Raw genomic sequence first — 16,302 nt, forward strand, 5'->3', positions numbered from 1 at the left:
TTCCTCTCTTAATCCTCTCAATCAAGACCCTCCAATAAGCCTTCCCAACCACACTCAACAAGCTAATCCCTCTGAAACTACTACACTCACACTTGTCCCCTTTTCCCTTGTAAAGTGTAATTATATAGGCACTCCTCCAGTCCTCTGGCACTCTACCCTCTCTTAAACAAACATTAAATAACCTCGCCAGCCAGCCCACCATCACTACCTCCTTTTTTCAGACATTCTGCATGACATCCATCCAGATCAGGTGCCTTACCTGTTCTAATCATCTTAACAACTGCTTTCACTTCATCCTTCCTTATTTCTCCTCCATTTTCCTCACTCATCATGGTAATTTTCTTAGCACTTCCCACTGCAATTACCCTTCCCTTCCTATCTTCCCTCACATTGAGCAACTCTCTAAAATACTCTGCCCATCTTCCTCTTACTGCCGTTTCTCCCATTATCATCTCTCCATCTGCACCTTTTACCTTTTCTTCTCTACTTGATTCGCCTCCTCTTCCTCTCTTAATTTCTTTCCAAAACATCTTTTTATTACTTTCAAAATTTTCTGTCATACTCTTACCCCATTTCACATCTGCTTTCCTCTTTGCCTCCTTTATCTTATGCTTTACTTCTCTTTTCTTTGTATCTCTCATATGATTCCCTCATCCTATTTTGTAACCAATCTGTGAAAGCTCACATCTTCTTTTCTACAACCTTTTTTGCTTCCTCATCCCACCACTCACTACCCTTCCTTCTATTTCCTCCTATCCTCCTTGTTCCACACACCATCTTTGCACACCTTGTGACTCCCTCCTTGAACCATCCCCATTCCTCCTCCACTCCTAGTTCTACTCTATCCTTCACTCCCATTCCTCTCTCAGCTTCTTCTTGTACTCCTTCTCCTTTTCTTTCTCATTTCAGCTCACTCTAAGCACCTCCCTACCTCATGTCCTTTTCCTCTTTCTCCATCTATCCTCCACTCTCAACTTACCTTCCACCAGAAAATGATTTAATATTCCCCCATTCTCTCCCCTTAGGACAGTACATCCTTAACTCTTCCTATTGTACTCCCATCTACCAGTACATAGTCCATTAATGCTCTACCACCCTTCCATCCACCACCCTCCCCCATGTGTACTTATGCTTGAGTTTCTTCCCACTGTATTTGCTATCATCAACTCTCTAGACACATCTCCACCATTAACTCTCCACTATGATTCTTTCCTGGAACTCCACATTTCCCAACCACTGCATCAACTGATTCATTTCCTACCCTAGCATTAAGGCCTCCCAATACTACTACATTGACGTTCCTCCCTAATTCCTCTATGCACTCTATCCAAAAAGCCTCCCTTTCTTCTACACTCTTCTCACTACCAGGCACTTACAAAAACCCACATTTTCTTTCCCATTTTCACCTTCATCCACATTAACCTTGAAGAAACCTCCTTCCACTCCACTACACATTTACCTATCTCTTCACTTACAAGTATAGCCACCCCTTCTCTCCCTTGCCCTCTCTTCACTCCTGAGAACCTCCCAACTTCACTCGCCCCTCCTTCTCAACTTAATTTCACTCAAAGCCAACACATGCATCTTCTCATAAACATACTGCATATCTCTTCCATCTTATTCTCATCTGTACTACATCCACGCACATTAAAAGACCCAAACCTTAGGATACTGGTTGGAAAACTCCTAGACCCTCTTATGCCTTTACTTTTTTTTTTTTAGTAATGTCCCCTGTGGGGCTACAGGGAAAAGGATACCTAGTCCTAAACTCCATCCTGTTTTTCTTACCTCTTATGATTCAAGTGGGAATACTTGGTGGCAGCATTCTATCCTCCACTACAGGGTAGGCGAAAAAAGGGAATGAATATTCAGAGAAATGGTACAGGACAGTAACAAGGGGTTGGGGGACAGCATAACGGAGGGACAGTTGCAGTATAATAAAAGTGTCATCATTTCTCTGTGAACAGAGTCCTATCACAGACAAAATGATGTGTGGCTCTGGTCCATAGGGGCGCCCCATATAGACCCTAAAGTATCAACTACATGCTACTTTGCCACAATAACATGCAGCCAATACCCCAGATGGGGTGGGTGGATGATAAGGTGCTGATGTTACATGTCTAATGCCATTTTTTCGTAGAAACTCCTCCATTTAATTTGAAACCAGATTAGGGGCATTATCAGACACTATAACATCTGTAATCCCATAGTTAGCAAATAACTCTTAAATGTCTTATACTGTAGTTACTGTTGAAGTTACAGTAGCAAAATAAACATTCAAGAACTTACTGTGGGAATCTACAATCATAAGGAAATATTTCCCTTCAATAGGTCCAGCATAGTCTATATGTAATCTTGACCATGGTTTACCAGTGTTAGGCCAAAACAATATTGGAGCTTTAGGATTCTTAAAGTTTTTAAAACAAATACTACAATTCTTAGTGATTTCTCCAAATGTCTTGATCTATCTTTGGCCTCCATACCCAATTCCTAGCTCCTGCTTTCATTGCACTGATAACATTATGACCACCATGTGAATGGTTCAACACTTTAACTCTTAAATCTTCAGGAATCGATACTCAGTTTCTATACAAAATTACATTGTTATACAGAGACAGTTCTTTTACAGCAAAATATTCTAGTAAAGACTCATTATGTTTTTTGACCATCCCAGTTTTAAACAATTCTTTAACTGAGCCAATACAGGAGCTTTATCGGTCATCTTTCTAATCACCTGAAAAGAAATAGCATCAAAATCAATTATCTCTACTAATTATATAATATTCAGCAGGTGTAATAGACTGCAATTCATCATCCTTGATAAAGCCCAACATTGTCCTCTAGCATTAGTATTACAAGGAATCTGCTTTTCTCTTCCAAACCAGCCTAACAAGAGTTTATGATCTGTTCTAGCAACAAATCTTCTACCAAGTAAAAAATACCTGAATATTTTAATAACAAACACAAGAGCTAATTCCTCTTTATCCAGTTGAGAATAATTCAGCTCAGCTTTTGATAAATTCTTATTTGCAAAGGAAATGGGTTTTTCTGTATCACCTACCTTTTGTAACAACACATATCCAACTCCAATCGAAGATGCAACTATTTCTACAATTAAAGGATTCTCCATCAAAATCACCCAAAACTATAGATTCAGCAAATTATGGATTGCATTCCATCCAAATTTTACATATTTCTTTAACAAATCATACAATGGGGAGGTGCTGAAAAGAATTTCTTACAAACTTGGAATGATAGGTTATCATCCCTAGAAAAGATTGCAATTCTTTTATAGAAATAGGACATGGACAATCAGGAATAGCTTTTACTCTCTTTGCTGAAGGTTTAATTCCCTCACCAGATAATGTGGTAACCTAGATACTAATAGATCTTGCATTCAAAACAGTTTTACCTTTCTTTATATGGAAATTATGTTCTGCTGTCTGGGGTATTGGCTGCATGTTATTGTGGCAGAGTAGCATGCAGTTGATACTTTAGGGTCTATATGAGGTGCCCCTATGGACCAGAGCCACACATCATTTTGTCTGTGATAGAGGAAAACTCTGTACATAGAGAAATGATGACACTTTTACACTACGACTGTCCCTCCATTATGCTGTCCCCCAACCCCTTGTTACTGTCCTGTACCATTTCTCTGAATATTCATTTCCTTTTTTTCACCTACCTACCCTATGGTGGGGGCAAAAGAATACTGCCACCAAGTATTTCCACTTGAGTTGTAAAAGGCGACAAAAAAGGGACAGGGGATGGGATTAGGAGGCATACTACCTGTAGCCCCAAAAGGGGATATTCCTAAAAAAGAAAGTAAAGGCATAAGAGGGTCTGGGAGCTTTCCAACCAGTGCCCTAAGGTTTGGGTCTTTTAATGTGCATGGATGTGGTACAGATGAGAGTAAAAGGGAAGAGATAGGCAGTATGTTTGTGAGAAGAAAGATGGATGTACTGGCTTTGAGTGAAACTAAAATGAAAGGAAAGGGCAACTGTGAGTTTGGGAAAGCTGGGAGGTACTCAGGAGTGAAGAGGGAACGAGGGAGAAAAGGGGTGGCTATACTAGTAAGTGAAGAGATAAATAAGTGGGTAGTGGAGTGGAAGGAGGTGTCATCAAGGTTGATGTGGATGAAGGTGAAGCTGGGAAAGGAGATGTGGGTTTTTGTAAGTGTGTAGAGGGATTAGGAAAGAAACGTAGAGTTTTGGGTAGATATTAATGAGTGCATAGAGGGATTAGGGAGAAATGTCAATGTAGTTGTATTGGGAGACCTAAATGCTAGGGTAGGAAATGAACCAATTGACAGAGTGATTGGGAAGTATGGAGTTCCAGGTAAAAATCGTAGTGGAGAATTGATGGTGGAGATGTGTCTTGAAACAGAGTTGATGATAGCAAATATAGTGTTTAAGAGGAAAGTCAATCATAAGTACACATGGGAGAGGGTGGTGGATGGAAGGGTGGCAGATAGAGTTTTAATGGACTATATAGTGGTGACCAGGAGTATGGTAGGAAGAGTTAAGGATGTACATGTTCTAAGGGGAGAGAGTGGGGGAATATCAGATCATTTCCTGGTGGAAGGTAAGTTGAGAGTGGAGAAAGAGGAAAAGGGCAGAAGGTACTTAGAGTGAACTGCTTAAATGAAGAGAAAAAAGGAGAATGAGTATAAGAAGTTGAGAGAGGATAGAGTAGAACTAGGAGAGGAGGAGGAATGGGGATGGTTCAAGGAGGGAGTCATAAGGTGTGCAAAGATGGTGTGTGGAACAAGGAGGGCAGGAGGAAATAGAAGGAAGGGTAGTGAGTGGTGGGATGAGGAAGCAAAGAAGGATGTAAAAGAGAAGAAGCAGGCATTCATAGATTGGCTACAAATTAGGACGAGGGAATTGTATGAGAGGTACAAAGCAAAGAGAAAGGAAGCTAAGCATACAATAAAGGAAGCAAAGAGGAGAGCAGATGTGAAATGGGGAAAAAGTATGACAGAAAATTTTGAAAGTAATAAAAAGATGTTTTGGAAGGAAATTAAAAGAGGAAGAGGAGGTGAATCAAATAGAGAAGAAAAGGTAAAAGGTGCAGATGGAGAGATGATAATGGAAGAGAAGGCAGTGAAAGTAAGGTGGGCAGAGTATTTTAGGGAGTTGCTAAATGTGAAGGAGGATAGGGAGGGAAAGGTAGTTGCAGTGGGAAGCGCTAAGAAAATGAGAGTGATGAGTGAGGAAAATGGAGGAGAAATAGGGAAGGATGAAGTGAAAGCAGCCGTTAAGATGATGAGAGCAGGTAAGGCACCTGGGTTGGATGGATGCCATGCAGAATGTCTGAAGAAAGGAGGTACAGTTATGGTGGACTGGCTGGTGAGGTTATTTAATGTTTGTTTAAGAGAGGGTAGAGTGCCGGAGGACTGGAGGAGTGCCTGTATAGTTCCGCTTTACAAAGGAAAGGGGGACAAGTGTGAGTGTACGAGTAGTAGTTACAGAGGGATCAGCTTGTTGAGTGTAGTTGGGAAGGCTTATGGGAGGGTCTTGATTGAGAGGATTAGGAGAGGAACAGAGGGAGTAATTGGTGAGGAACAGTGTGGTTTTAGGACAGGTAGGGGATGTGTAGATCAGATTTTTGTGGTAAGGCAGATATGTGAGAAAGCTATAGGAAAAGGTAAGGATGTTTTTTTGGGCTTTTATGGATCTGGAAAAAGCTTACAATAGGGTAGACAGGAAGACATTGTGGGAGGTACTGCAGATATATGGGATAGGAGGAAAGGTGTTAAGAGCTGTCAAGAGTTTTTATGAGAGTAGTAGAGCTTACATTAGGATTAGAAATGGAGAGAGTGAATGGTTTGAGGTAAAGGTGGAACTTCGTCAAGGATGTGTTATGTTGCCCTGGCTGTTCAATCTTTATATGGATGGGGTGGTGCAAGAGGTGAATGCAGGGGTTGGAGATGTTTAAAGAAAATGGAGAAAAGTGGGAGGTGAACAGAGTTTGAGAAGGTGTGTGAAAGAAGGAAGCTGAAGATAAATGTGGGCAAAAGTAAGGTGATGAGATGTACAAGGGGAGAGAGTGACAGTAGGCTGGAAGTGAGCATTAAGAGTGAGAAACTGGAGGAAGTGGATAGTTTTAGATACTTGGGTGTGAATGTGACAGGAAAGGGAGGAGTGGGGTGGAGGTAGAATGTAGATTGAGAGAAGCGAGTAAATGCCTTGGTGGATTAAAAAGTGTAATGAGAAATAGACATCTGGGAATTGATGCTAAGAGGATGTTATATGAAGGAGTGATTGTGCCAACAGCAATGTACGGGGCAGAAACATGGAACATGAGAGAGGAAGAGAGAAGGAGATTGAATGTGTTTGAGATGAAATGTCTGAGAAATATGATAGGGGTTACTAGGTAGATAGAGTGAGAAATGAGGAGGTGAGGAGGAGAACGAGGTGGAAAGGGAGTTGGGAGATAGGGTTGATGAAAGAGTATTAGGATGGTTTGGACACATGGAAAGAATGAGTGAAGAAAGACTAGTAAAAGAGGTATGGGGGGCAGATGTGGAGGGAGTGAACATGAAGGGACGTCCCAGGATGAGGTGGATGGATGGGGTGAAGGGGGCTTTGGGGAAGAGGGGAATGTCTGTTAAGGAAGGATGGGAGAGGACAGAAGACAGCGGTGAATAGAGAATGGTTGTATATGGATGATGTTGTGATGCATGACAGATCAAATGGATAAATTTTCGATTTTACCACAATTTCTAACAATACTAAGAACGTATCAAAATGTCGATGCTTAGGCTGTGTTCCAGAATCATCATTTAAATCAAACCTTGAATCTGCATGGAATCCAGATTATTCAGTCACAAACCACATTGTGTAGCTACAGCAACAGTCATTTCTGGATTCTTGAATTCTTCAGAACTGATACATAGCCACATTTAACAACAACTTGATGTAGTTTGTCCATTTCCTTCTCACAACTCTCTTGTCCATTAACAATTGCCCATCTTTTACTGGCCTTTCTACCCAACTCACTCATAAAAACAATAGCACCTACATTGAAATATTCTTTTCAGGAGTATGGACGTGGGTCAGGCAAGGATTGCAGACTTCATGTGCAAAAACTCAATAGTTTAAGACAGGATATAGAAGTGGTAAAAGAAGAGAAACTTATGCAGAACAGTAGTATCTATCAAGACTGGGTATCAGAGGAATCTGAAAATGAGGGATCAGTTCACTTTGGTAAGAACAAGACTAAAATAATGATATGACAATCCACCGCCTTTTCAGGAGAGAGGACAATGGATTATTAGATCATTGTGTGGTAGGAGGGAAACTGGATGTGGATATTGAGTGTAGAAAGAAACAGTATGGGAGGGAAAGAGGTACTGAAGGTGACCAAATTAAATAAAAAGAAAAAGAAAAAATACCAGATGAAACTGAGAGAAGTACGGAATGTAGTTTTCTCAATCTTTTCTTTCAGGATCTAACCACAAGGTTGACCATATCATGGCACAAAATGAAAATGACACAAGAGCAAGTAAGTGGGACACTTATTTAGAAAGCTCTTTGAAAGAGGAACAGGAAGGTGAAAGTGATGATGATGAATATGTATACACAACAGTAACAGGAGCAAAAAGGAGGAGGTAAGAGGTTGAGATTGTATTGAATTATAAAGGGGTTGGCTGAGTCAAAGCATATACCTGCTCTCCACCCATTTGTTGTACCTTCCTGGGGATGAAAGGTCATCCCTGTCTGCAGCTTCAGTGCTCAGGTAAGAGGTGATACAAAAAGACAGCACTTTTATTACATGGCCTGACAGCTGAAGCTTGTTTACACCCACTGCTTCATTGCATGGTGACACCCCCCCCCTATCTTCCTCTAATCCACTCAAGAAATATAGAGCAGTCAAGAAGAAATCACTTTAAGCCACATTATTTCATCATCCATTTACCACATAAGTCACTTATGAAGCAGCCTATGCAGTGGATGTACTGTGTCTTGCTACATTGCTTCTGACCCATGGCAATGGGCAGGATACAGGGATAACCTATCATCCATAAGAAACTAAGGTGAGAGGGAGGAAAGGGTGGTGGTTGGGAGTGGGTACATGCCTTTTGACTTGGCTACCTCCTTTGTAAGGGGGAAAAAGCCTTTGGTATATAGACATAGTGTAGAAAAAAGTGAGTTTAGGACATTAAAATATAAGGTGCTCTGTGTCCTTTGTGTAATAGTTGCATTTGGGACACTGGTGTCTGCTGCTTGGCAAATTCTGTGTTGGTTCTGTTTTAATGTGGGGTAGCAACCAGAACATAGTTGTGCTGGTAAAATTCTTGCTCGTCTTGGGGGTGATTTCTCTACTTGGCCGATTTCTGAGGGAATCTGGTGAAGTATAGAATTTGGAAGCCTATTTTGAAGTGCTTGTTTTGTGATTTGAGTGTGTACTTTATGTGTTTTTGTATGAATATATTGTGAGGTATTGAGCCATAGCCAGCTTCCTAGGGGTTGTGGGTCCTCTCCAAGAGAGAACTAGAACTACAGATTGGTCTTTGTATTTTTACCCATTTCTAACACTTTGCAAACCAAGTTAGAACTCATTTCTCTAAAAATGCCTTCAAATTTTATTTTCATTATTCAGTTGAGTTTTTGTCAATCTTATGGTCATGCATAAACTTTCTCACATTTTTTTCTCTTTCTGACAGAGGAAGGGCAAATCAGGTCAAGATAAAAAAGAACCACAAAGCCACACATGGAGATGAAGCAGGCAACTTTAGATCTTCTTACAGCCAACTAACCTCATGTCAAGACATGTATCACTTCAAGGCTGGTTCTAGTCATACATGGCAGTCAGACAAGACTTCACTCTTGTGCACTGACATGACCACTTCCAAAAACCATATAAATGATGAATATTCATTAAAGGAGCATGCAGAAGATGGGTATTCTACTGTGATGCACGCAAATGAACACATCTTCAACCCAGTGGTTTCTAACACTATGGGGACATTGCAAGGTCACTGTATTGATTATGAAAAGACACATTCTTCACCTATGTCTACCTCATCTTCTCAAACAAGACCTATACACAGACCAAGAATATTCAATTCTGTAAAGCCAGAGAATAGTAAAAGTGATGAAATACAAACAACTGAGAAGAAACAAAACTTGAAGGAGAATAAAAGTGTTGTCAAGAGCAGTGGGGTAGTACAAGCAAGCAGATGGAACAGATATGTGGACAAAGAAGAAAGTGAAAGTGAGGAAGAAGAGGAAAATGAAAATACCATGTATGTTAATAGAGACAGAAAGGTTGGTGGCAGCATGGAAGAAGCCCTTGAGAATGAATATTTGTTGGAAAGTGTAGCAACAGAAGAAAAAAGATTTGGAAAAGTACCCAGTCTCTGCAGCAACAAAAGAGTTGGCCATGAGGCTTATGGGCAAAGTTATTCTAACTTTACAGATAGGTCACTCAGTAAATCAGAATCATTCAGTTTGTGTTTAACTAGTAATCAAGAAAGAGAAAGGCCAAAGAGAAATGTTGAACAATCTACAAGTATGATGAAACCTGACAAACCTCCAGTGTCTCGGATTAAGCAGACTTTCCTTGCTAAGAGACATTCAGTGGAATCAAAATACTTAGATTTAGAGGATGATTTACAACTAGGCATTTAAGCCTACATTTTATGAAGTACTGTTCTATATTTATCTATATCTCTGCTGAAAAGTAGTATATTTCTTCACCAAAATTTTTCTTGTTCTTTAAATTGTAAGCCATACATATAGTGTTTTTAATTGTTGAATATGAGATATAGAATGTCTATCTACATACCAAGGGTTTTTCCCCCCATATAAGGGAGGTAGCCAAGTCAACAGACACACACTCACTCCCACACATTCCATTCTGTGGATGTACTGTGCCTTGCTGTATAGGTTCTGACCCAGGGGAGTGGGCAGACTTGGATGGCCCTTCATCCATGAGGAGTTACAATGAGAGGGAGGAAAGAGTGGTGGTCTGTAAAAAAATGTATATATAAAATGTAACTAATAAAATTATGTACTAGGGGAATATTGTTTAAATATTAACACCTCTTGCTACATTGCTTCTGACCCAGGTCAGTGGGCAGGATACAGGGATAACCCTTCATTCATGAGGAGCTACAAGTAAGATGAGAGGGAGGAAGGGGTGTTCTTGGTACTTAGATAGTGTATACTGTCTAGGATGCTTGTTTACCTTCCTAATTGCTGAGAATCCTACTGTGAAAACACAGTCAGTTGTGGTTCATTCAAATTATTTGTACACTGTGGTTAGGGTAGGTGAACACCCCTCTTTGTATCAATCATACACTATTGCTCCAGGTCTCTTACAGGAGACATGGCTACCCAGAGGACCTGTGGGTGGAGGTTTTCTGGGATTGAGCATTTTTGCATTGCTTTTTGAGTCCTTACCCACATTGGATCTACGGATCTTTCCATTGGCTGATCCTCCAGTAATGTTTACACCATCTGAGAACTATTGATTTGGTTTAATGTCATGAACTCTCTTCTCAGTATGGTGTCTTCTTGAGAAATTGTTCAAATTAGGGAATTCAATGCATAAAGGCACCTTTATAAACTTGCTTCCTGTCAGGTACCAGTATAAGAGTAACAGAAAGGTCATAAAAACAACTGATGAAAAGGAACATTCAAATAGTTATAGCCACATGTTTACATACATATATATGTTAGAAAAATTGGAAAATATATCCACACATTTTGACATGTCTACAAACAGGAAATCAAGTGCGTCATACCTATACAACACAATACTCAATGTATCACCTGGATGAGTGATCACCAAAATGTATCATACCCTGATGGCATATCTTCTGCATATGCCACATACCACACATTAACTTGTATGACAGTAAAACATTCCCTAAATACTTGAAACTGAATCAGGGCATATTGTACCATAAAATTATGTGCTATGGTAATCTTGAACAAAATCCCTCACAAGCTTTAAGTACAGTTCACAAGAGCAATATTTCAGCACCAAGTTCCTATTTTCTTGACTTTTTCCAGCTATGCTTGTGTGAACCATGGTTCATATGAGCAAAGCAGGAAAAAGCTTCCGAGAAAATGGGAACTTGGTGCCGAGTACATTACATTACTTGTGTGAACCGTGTTTTAATCCCATGAATATGTTCTTTCACTTTTGCCAGGCTCATGGCATGCTCTCTCAAACTCTTCAGTACTGCTGCACTTTGAAGTGTACAGCTTTTCTCAGCACAAATTCTAGACAATTTCATTTAGCAGGTGGTCAAACGTTGATCTGCCCTTATAAATCAAACTAGTATTTGCAAAGAGATGCCTCAGCACTGAAGAACTTGAATGATACCTACTCCATATTACAATTTACATTACCACATAAAAAGGTAAGAAAATACTGAACACACAAAACTCAAGATTTCATTGTTATGCAAAAAAATATATAATGAATTATTAGGGTTTTGTATGTTAAAGTAATTCTTAAGTAAAACCTTAATTTCAACCCTCATTTTAAAAACTAATTATTTTCCCTCAATATTCCAATTTAATCCAACACAGGAAATTTTTGTTCCTTGTCTTACCCATTCCATAAATCAAGAGGCAAACCCTGGACAACAATCTACAGTAAAAGGATAAAAAAAATGTACAATAAAATTTCCTTGAAATCAGGTAAAACAAAAAAATCCTTTATTGAGTGGTATTTCCACTGATTCTCTATGCTTTGTGAAAGGTTCAACAATTTTCAATTAAACCATTCAAGAGAACTTTCCAAAGTTTCTTTTCACTTCTGTGAATGGATTTTATTTATATGTGTGGGAACCTTACTGCATAGTAAAGGATTTGTTTAGGTAACTGATAACCAAATTAAATACCACAACCTTAAACAGCCTCACTAAAGAACCCAACTGAGGCACTCAACTAAAATAATACAAAGAGCCAGATCTAGGTAAAACTCAATTCATCTCAACATTATCATTCAGCAGCAATTTGCCACTGCTGAACTCTAATGGATCTAGGAACTATTTGCATAAGATGATGTGTCCAGCCTGCTAACACTGCAAGTTTCTGATCACGAGATTTGTGATTCAATTTAATGTCACAAACTCCCCATCTCAGTGGGAGCTAGTCTTTTTCTGGGGGATTTTTTTTTTAGTATGCCCTTATTACAATGCTCTAACCTGCTCCGCCAACAAGCATTCCAGGAAATTTGTAGCAACAGTTAATATTATCATTGCTATTCATCCCTTGTAATCTACCCTTAGCTGAGACATTGTCATCATTTGCTTATGTAAATGGTGACATCTTACCTTGCACTGTGTTCATTCTTATACTGTCTCATAAAGTGCAAATTTGATCATCAGTGTGATGAGGTGAAAATTCTTTTGTGCCTCTGGATCTGGCCCTAAGTGTGAAGATTGTGCAAGCGTTTGCCATTACATGTAGGCCTGAGTATAGTGGAATGTTTGGCTGAAATATTTTTAACTGCTACAGCAATAAGGAATACAACAGACAAGATTAAAGAAGTGTAGCATTTCTATTTCTCATGATGCTGACCACTCTCAAATGAATATAAAATTAAAATCTGGCGATAATTCACTTTTTCAAGTATGAATGTGCTTTATTTTGTCCTCTGATAAAAGATTACTGCATCTTAGTCCAAATGGGCTGTTATAAAAGTAAAATGTAGTGAATATGTGTACATACACACACACACACACACACACAAACTATTATCATATTTAGATATGAACTCAAACAATACACGAGTTCAAATCTAAATATGATCATTGGAAATCAAGGATATATGAGAGAATAAGAGATGGACCCAACTATAGTTGCTTCTTTCCAGTATACTACAATTAGGGAAAACATACACACAATAATGAAAACAAGTCAAAGCTTACTAACAAAGGAAAAAGATATATTTCTTCTGAGATAATGAAAATATAAAAAAAAAATATACATGGTGAATGAATAGAAATCATCCAAATCTGGAATTATATAAAAAGGTATGGAAGCAATGAAAACAAAAGTGCAAGATTAAAAAATATAAAGAAAATTTCTTTTGCTGGATGTGGTCCCTATCATGAGATAAAACACTATATCATGAACTTCTTTAAAACTGTCTTAAGAATTATGTGAGAAAAATATGGATGTATACTTATGGACAAGCAGAGAAATATATAAACTTGTTTACATAAGCTGTAGGAACATGCAAATTATATAAAAAATAGTGAACTTAAGTAACAACTATATTGCCTTGACTCTCTTACTAATATACAAGCAGCCCTCTACTTGTGAAATTCATTGGTTCCTGAAAGTCCTTTATAAGTTAAGAGATCTATTTTTCAAATTCAAACTTGTTCTTGCAGGCACTTTATTCATATGAGATTACTGAGACATGCACAATTACTATGCTTATGTTTCCAAGCCAAATTATAGGGTAATGGTAAATATCACAATGATATTACTCCTGTTTATAACATCCATGTGCTGATTTGCCCAGCGATATGGAGGCAGTCATTACATGGTGAGAATTAACCATATTCAGGGGACCAATGACAAGTACCTGCTTGTGGTGGTCCTGCAAGATGGATGTCAGGAAAAATCATCCTGAAGGATCTGTTTTGTAAAACAGGAAACACGAAGCAGACTGTATTACCCTGAATTTTGCAATTACAATGGAATTTCCACAGATGGGCTGACTAATCATTACCATTATTAATTTCAAAGTCCTAAGTTATTTGATACTATTAACATCATAAGTGGTGCCAAATAACCTTAACATAAATGGTTGAAAATGTCATATTAGGTACTATATTTTTGCCCATCCACTCTTTATTTTCCTCTGCAAGCTTACAAATGTTAGTACTTTAAAAAAAATCAAGGACTGCTCGTATATATCCTATGTATTTTACGCTGGTAGCAAGAGGTCTCTAGTAGCCAAAGTATTAAGACTTACTTTATATTAAGGCTGAAGGATATCAAAGTCAAAAGGCTAAAAGCTATTATCATTATAACTTTTCTCCAAATATTTACATCTTATATTGCCATCACATAATTTTTTTCTGCAAAGCAAAACCCAATATGCAATCAAAGGGTCAAGCAAAAGCTACAAGGAACTAATACGATTCCTTCCTCTGAGTCTGGTCCTCTGTGGTTTCAGAACCTGGATAAATGGGTTCATCCGGTTCAGACAACTGGGGTGTCTCTGGAGTGAGCTGAGTGGGTGCGTCAACACAAGATTCTTCGTTAGCCTCTTCACCTGTTTCAACATTTTCATACTGCCGGAACACTTCTAAGGATTTATGCAGCACCCTAAAGAATAAAGGAGTATTCAAGATTAAACCAACTAAGACAACAAAAATGGAAATGATCTAAGGGTTGTTAAAATGTTGGGAAATGAATATATAGTCTATGATAGATAGAAAGACTACGTGGGGTCACCAATTAAATGAAGTAGCCTTGCTGTGGATGTGCTGTGTCTTGCTACACAGCTTCTGACCCAGGGCAGTGGGTGAAATGCAGGGATAACCTGTCATCCAGGAGGAGCCAAGAAAAGAGGGAAGGAGGGGTGGTGAATGGGAGTGGAGTATGTGTGGATGAAATGGGTAGGAGTGGATTTATGCCTCTGACTTTGGCTACCTCCCTTGTAAGGGGGAAAAAACCATTGGTATATGTATGTATCTATCTATATACCAAGGGTTACATCTCCTTTCCAAGGAAGTTAGCCAGTGTTTTTGGAATATAAGGTATTTTACTAAATCACCATCTACAGATGCCTTCAATTTTGTTTTTAGGATATATGCCCCGTGGGGCTACAGGGAGAAGGATGCCTAGTCCCACTCGCCGTCCCTTTCTTCTCGCCTCTTACGATCCAAGTGGGATACTTGGTGGCAGTATTCTTTTCCCCCACCACGGGAGTGTATTTAGGGATGAAATGGGTGGGAGTGTTTTATGCCTTTCCTTTTTGGCTACCTCCCTTGAAAGGGGGAAAAAGCCTTGGTATATGTATGTACCATCTACAGATAACTTAGAAGAGAAGAAATGAGCATTCACAGACTGGTTGCAAAATAGGACAAAAGAATCATATGAGAGGTACAAAGAAAAGAGAAGAAAAGTAAAGCATAAGATAAAGGAGGCAAAGAGGACAGCAGATGTGAAATAGGGTACGAGTATGACAGAAAATCTTGAAAGTAATAAAAAGATGTTTTGGACAGAAATTAAAAGAGGAAGAGGAGGCAAATCAAGTAGAGAAGAAAAGGTAAAAGGGGCAGATGGAGAGATAATAATGGAAGAGATGGCAGTAAAAGAAAGATGGGCAGAGTATTTTAGGGAGTTGCTAAATGTGAAGGAGGATAGGAAAGGAAAGGTTAGTTGCAATGGTAAGCGCTAAGAAAATGACAGTTATGAATGAGGAAAATGGAGGAGAAATAAGGAGACATGAGGTGAAATCAGTTATTAAAATGATGAGAGCAGGTAAGGCACCTGGGTTCGATGGGTGTCATGCAGTGTCTAAAAAAGGGAGGTACAGTGATGGTGGACTGGCTGGTGAGGTTTAATTTTTGTCGAAAAGAAGGTAGAGTGCTGGAGGACTGGAGAAGTGCCTGTATAGTTCCACTTTACAAGGGAAAGGGGGACAATTGTGAGTGTAGTAGTTTCTGAGGGATCAGTTTTAGTGTAATTGGGAAGGCTTATGGGAGGGTTTTGATTGAGAGGATTAGGAGAGGAACAGAGGGAAAAATGGGTGAGGAACAGCATGGGTTTAGGACAGATAGGGGTTGCATGGATCAGATTTTTGTGGTAAGGCAAGCATGTGAGAAAGCTTTAGGAAAAGGTAATTATATTTTTTGGGCCTTTATGGATTTGGAAAATGTTTATGACAGTAGACATGAAGGCACTGTGGGAAGTAATGCAGATATATCAGATTGGAGGAAACCTGTTAATAGCAGTCAAAAGTTGTTACAAGAGTAGTAGAGCCTGTGTTAGAATTAGAAATGGAGAGAATGAGTGGTTTGAGGTAAAGGTGTTATGATACCTTGGTTGTTCAATTTATACATGGATGGGGTGGTGTGAGAGGTAAATGCAAGGGTAATGGACTGGGGACTGGAGATGGTTAAAGATATTGGAGAAAAATGGGAGATAAGCCAGTTATTGTTTGTTGACTGAACTGTGTAGCAGGATCAGAAGAGGGATTAAGGAAGTTTGTGATGGAGTTTGGGAAGGTGTGTGTAAGAAGGAAGTTGAAGGTAAATGTAGATAAAAGCAAGGTAATGAGATGTACAAGGGGAGAAAATGTCAGCAAATT

At 39.1% G+C, this 16,302-nt stretch overlaps 3 protein-coding genes across 15 annotated transcripts in view; 1 reads left to right on the plus strand and 2 right to left on the minus strand.

The window, feature by feature from the left end:
• Fen1 (Flap structure-specific endonuclease 1) overlaps positions 1–2,010 on the minus strand; it is a 35,600-nt gene extending 33,590 nt beyond the window's left edge. The window contains exon 1 of the mRNA XM_076211243.1: positions 1,789–2,010. The gene's annotated coding sequence lies outside the window, so the exon portion shown is untranslated. The remainder of the gene's footprint in view (positions 1–1,788) is intronic.
• The window catches only part of LOC143040323 (uncharacterized), a 71,367-nt gene extending 61,313 nt beyond the window's left edge, over positions 1–10,054 (plus strand). For all 10 annotated transcript variants that reach the window (XM_076211231.1, XM_076211234.1, XM_076211241.1 and 7 more), the window contains 3 exons: positions 7,046–7,211; positions 7,453–7,615; positions 8,672–10,054. In XM_076211231.1, the coding sequence (XP_076067346.1) occupies positions 7,046–7,211; positions 7,453–7,615; positions 8,672–9,638 (1,296 nt within the window). In that variant the 3' untranslated portion in view covers positions 9,639–10,054. The remainder of the gene's footprint in view (positions 1–7,045; positions 7,212–7,452; positions 7,616–8,671) is intronic.
• A 582-nt stretch (positions 10,055–10,636) lies between these two features.
• The window catches only part of LOC143040325 (proton-coupled folate transporter-like), a 37,157-nt gene continuing 31,491 nt past the window's right edge, over positions 10,637–16,302 (minus strand). For all 4 annotated transcript variants that reach the window (XM_076211246.1, XM_076211245.1, XM_076211247.1 and 1 more), the window contains exon 10: positions 10,637–14,312. In XM_076211246.1, coding sequence (XP_076067361.1) covers positions 14,117–14,312 — 196 coding nt within the window. In that variant the 3' untranslated portion in view covers positions 10,637–14,116. The remainder of the gene's footprint in view (positions 14,313–16,302) is intronic.

The sequence above is a fragment of the Oratosquilla oratoria genome, chromosome 28 (genome assembly GCF_046742065.1).
Source record: "Oratosquilla oratoria isolate Oo_2021 chromosome 28, ASM4674206v1, whole genome shotgun sequence".
In the NCBI taxonomy this organism is placed as follows: Eukaryota; Metazoa; Arthropoda; class Malacostraca; order Stomatopoda; family Squillidae; genus Oratosquilla; species Oratosquilla oratoria.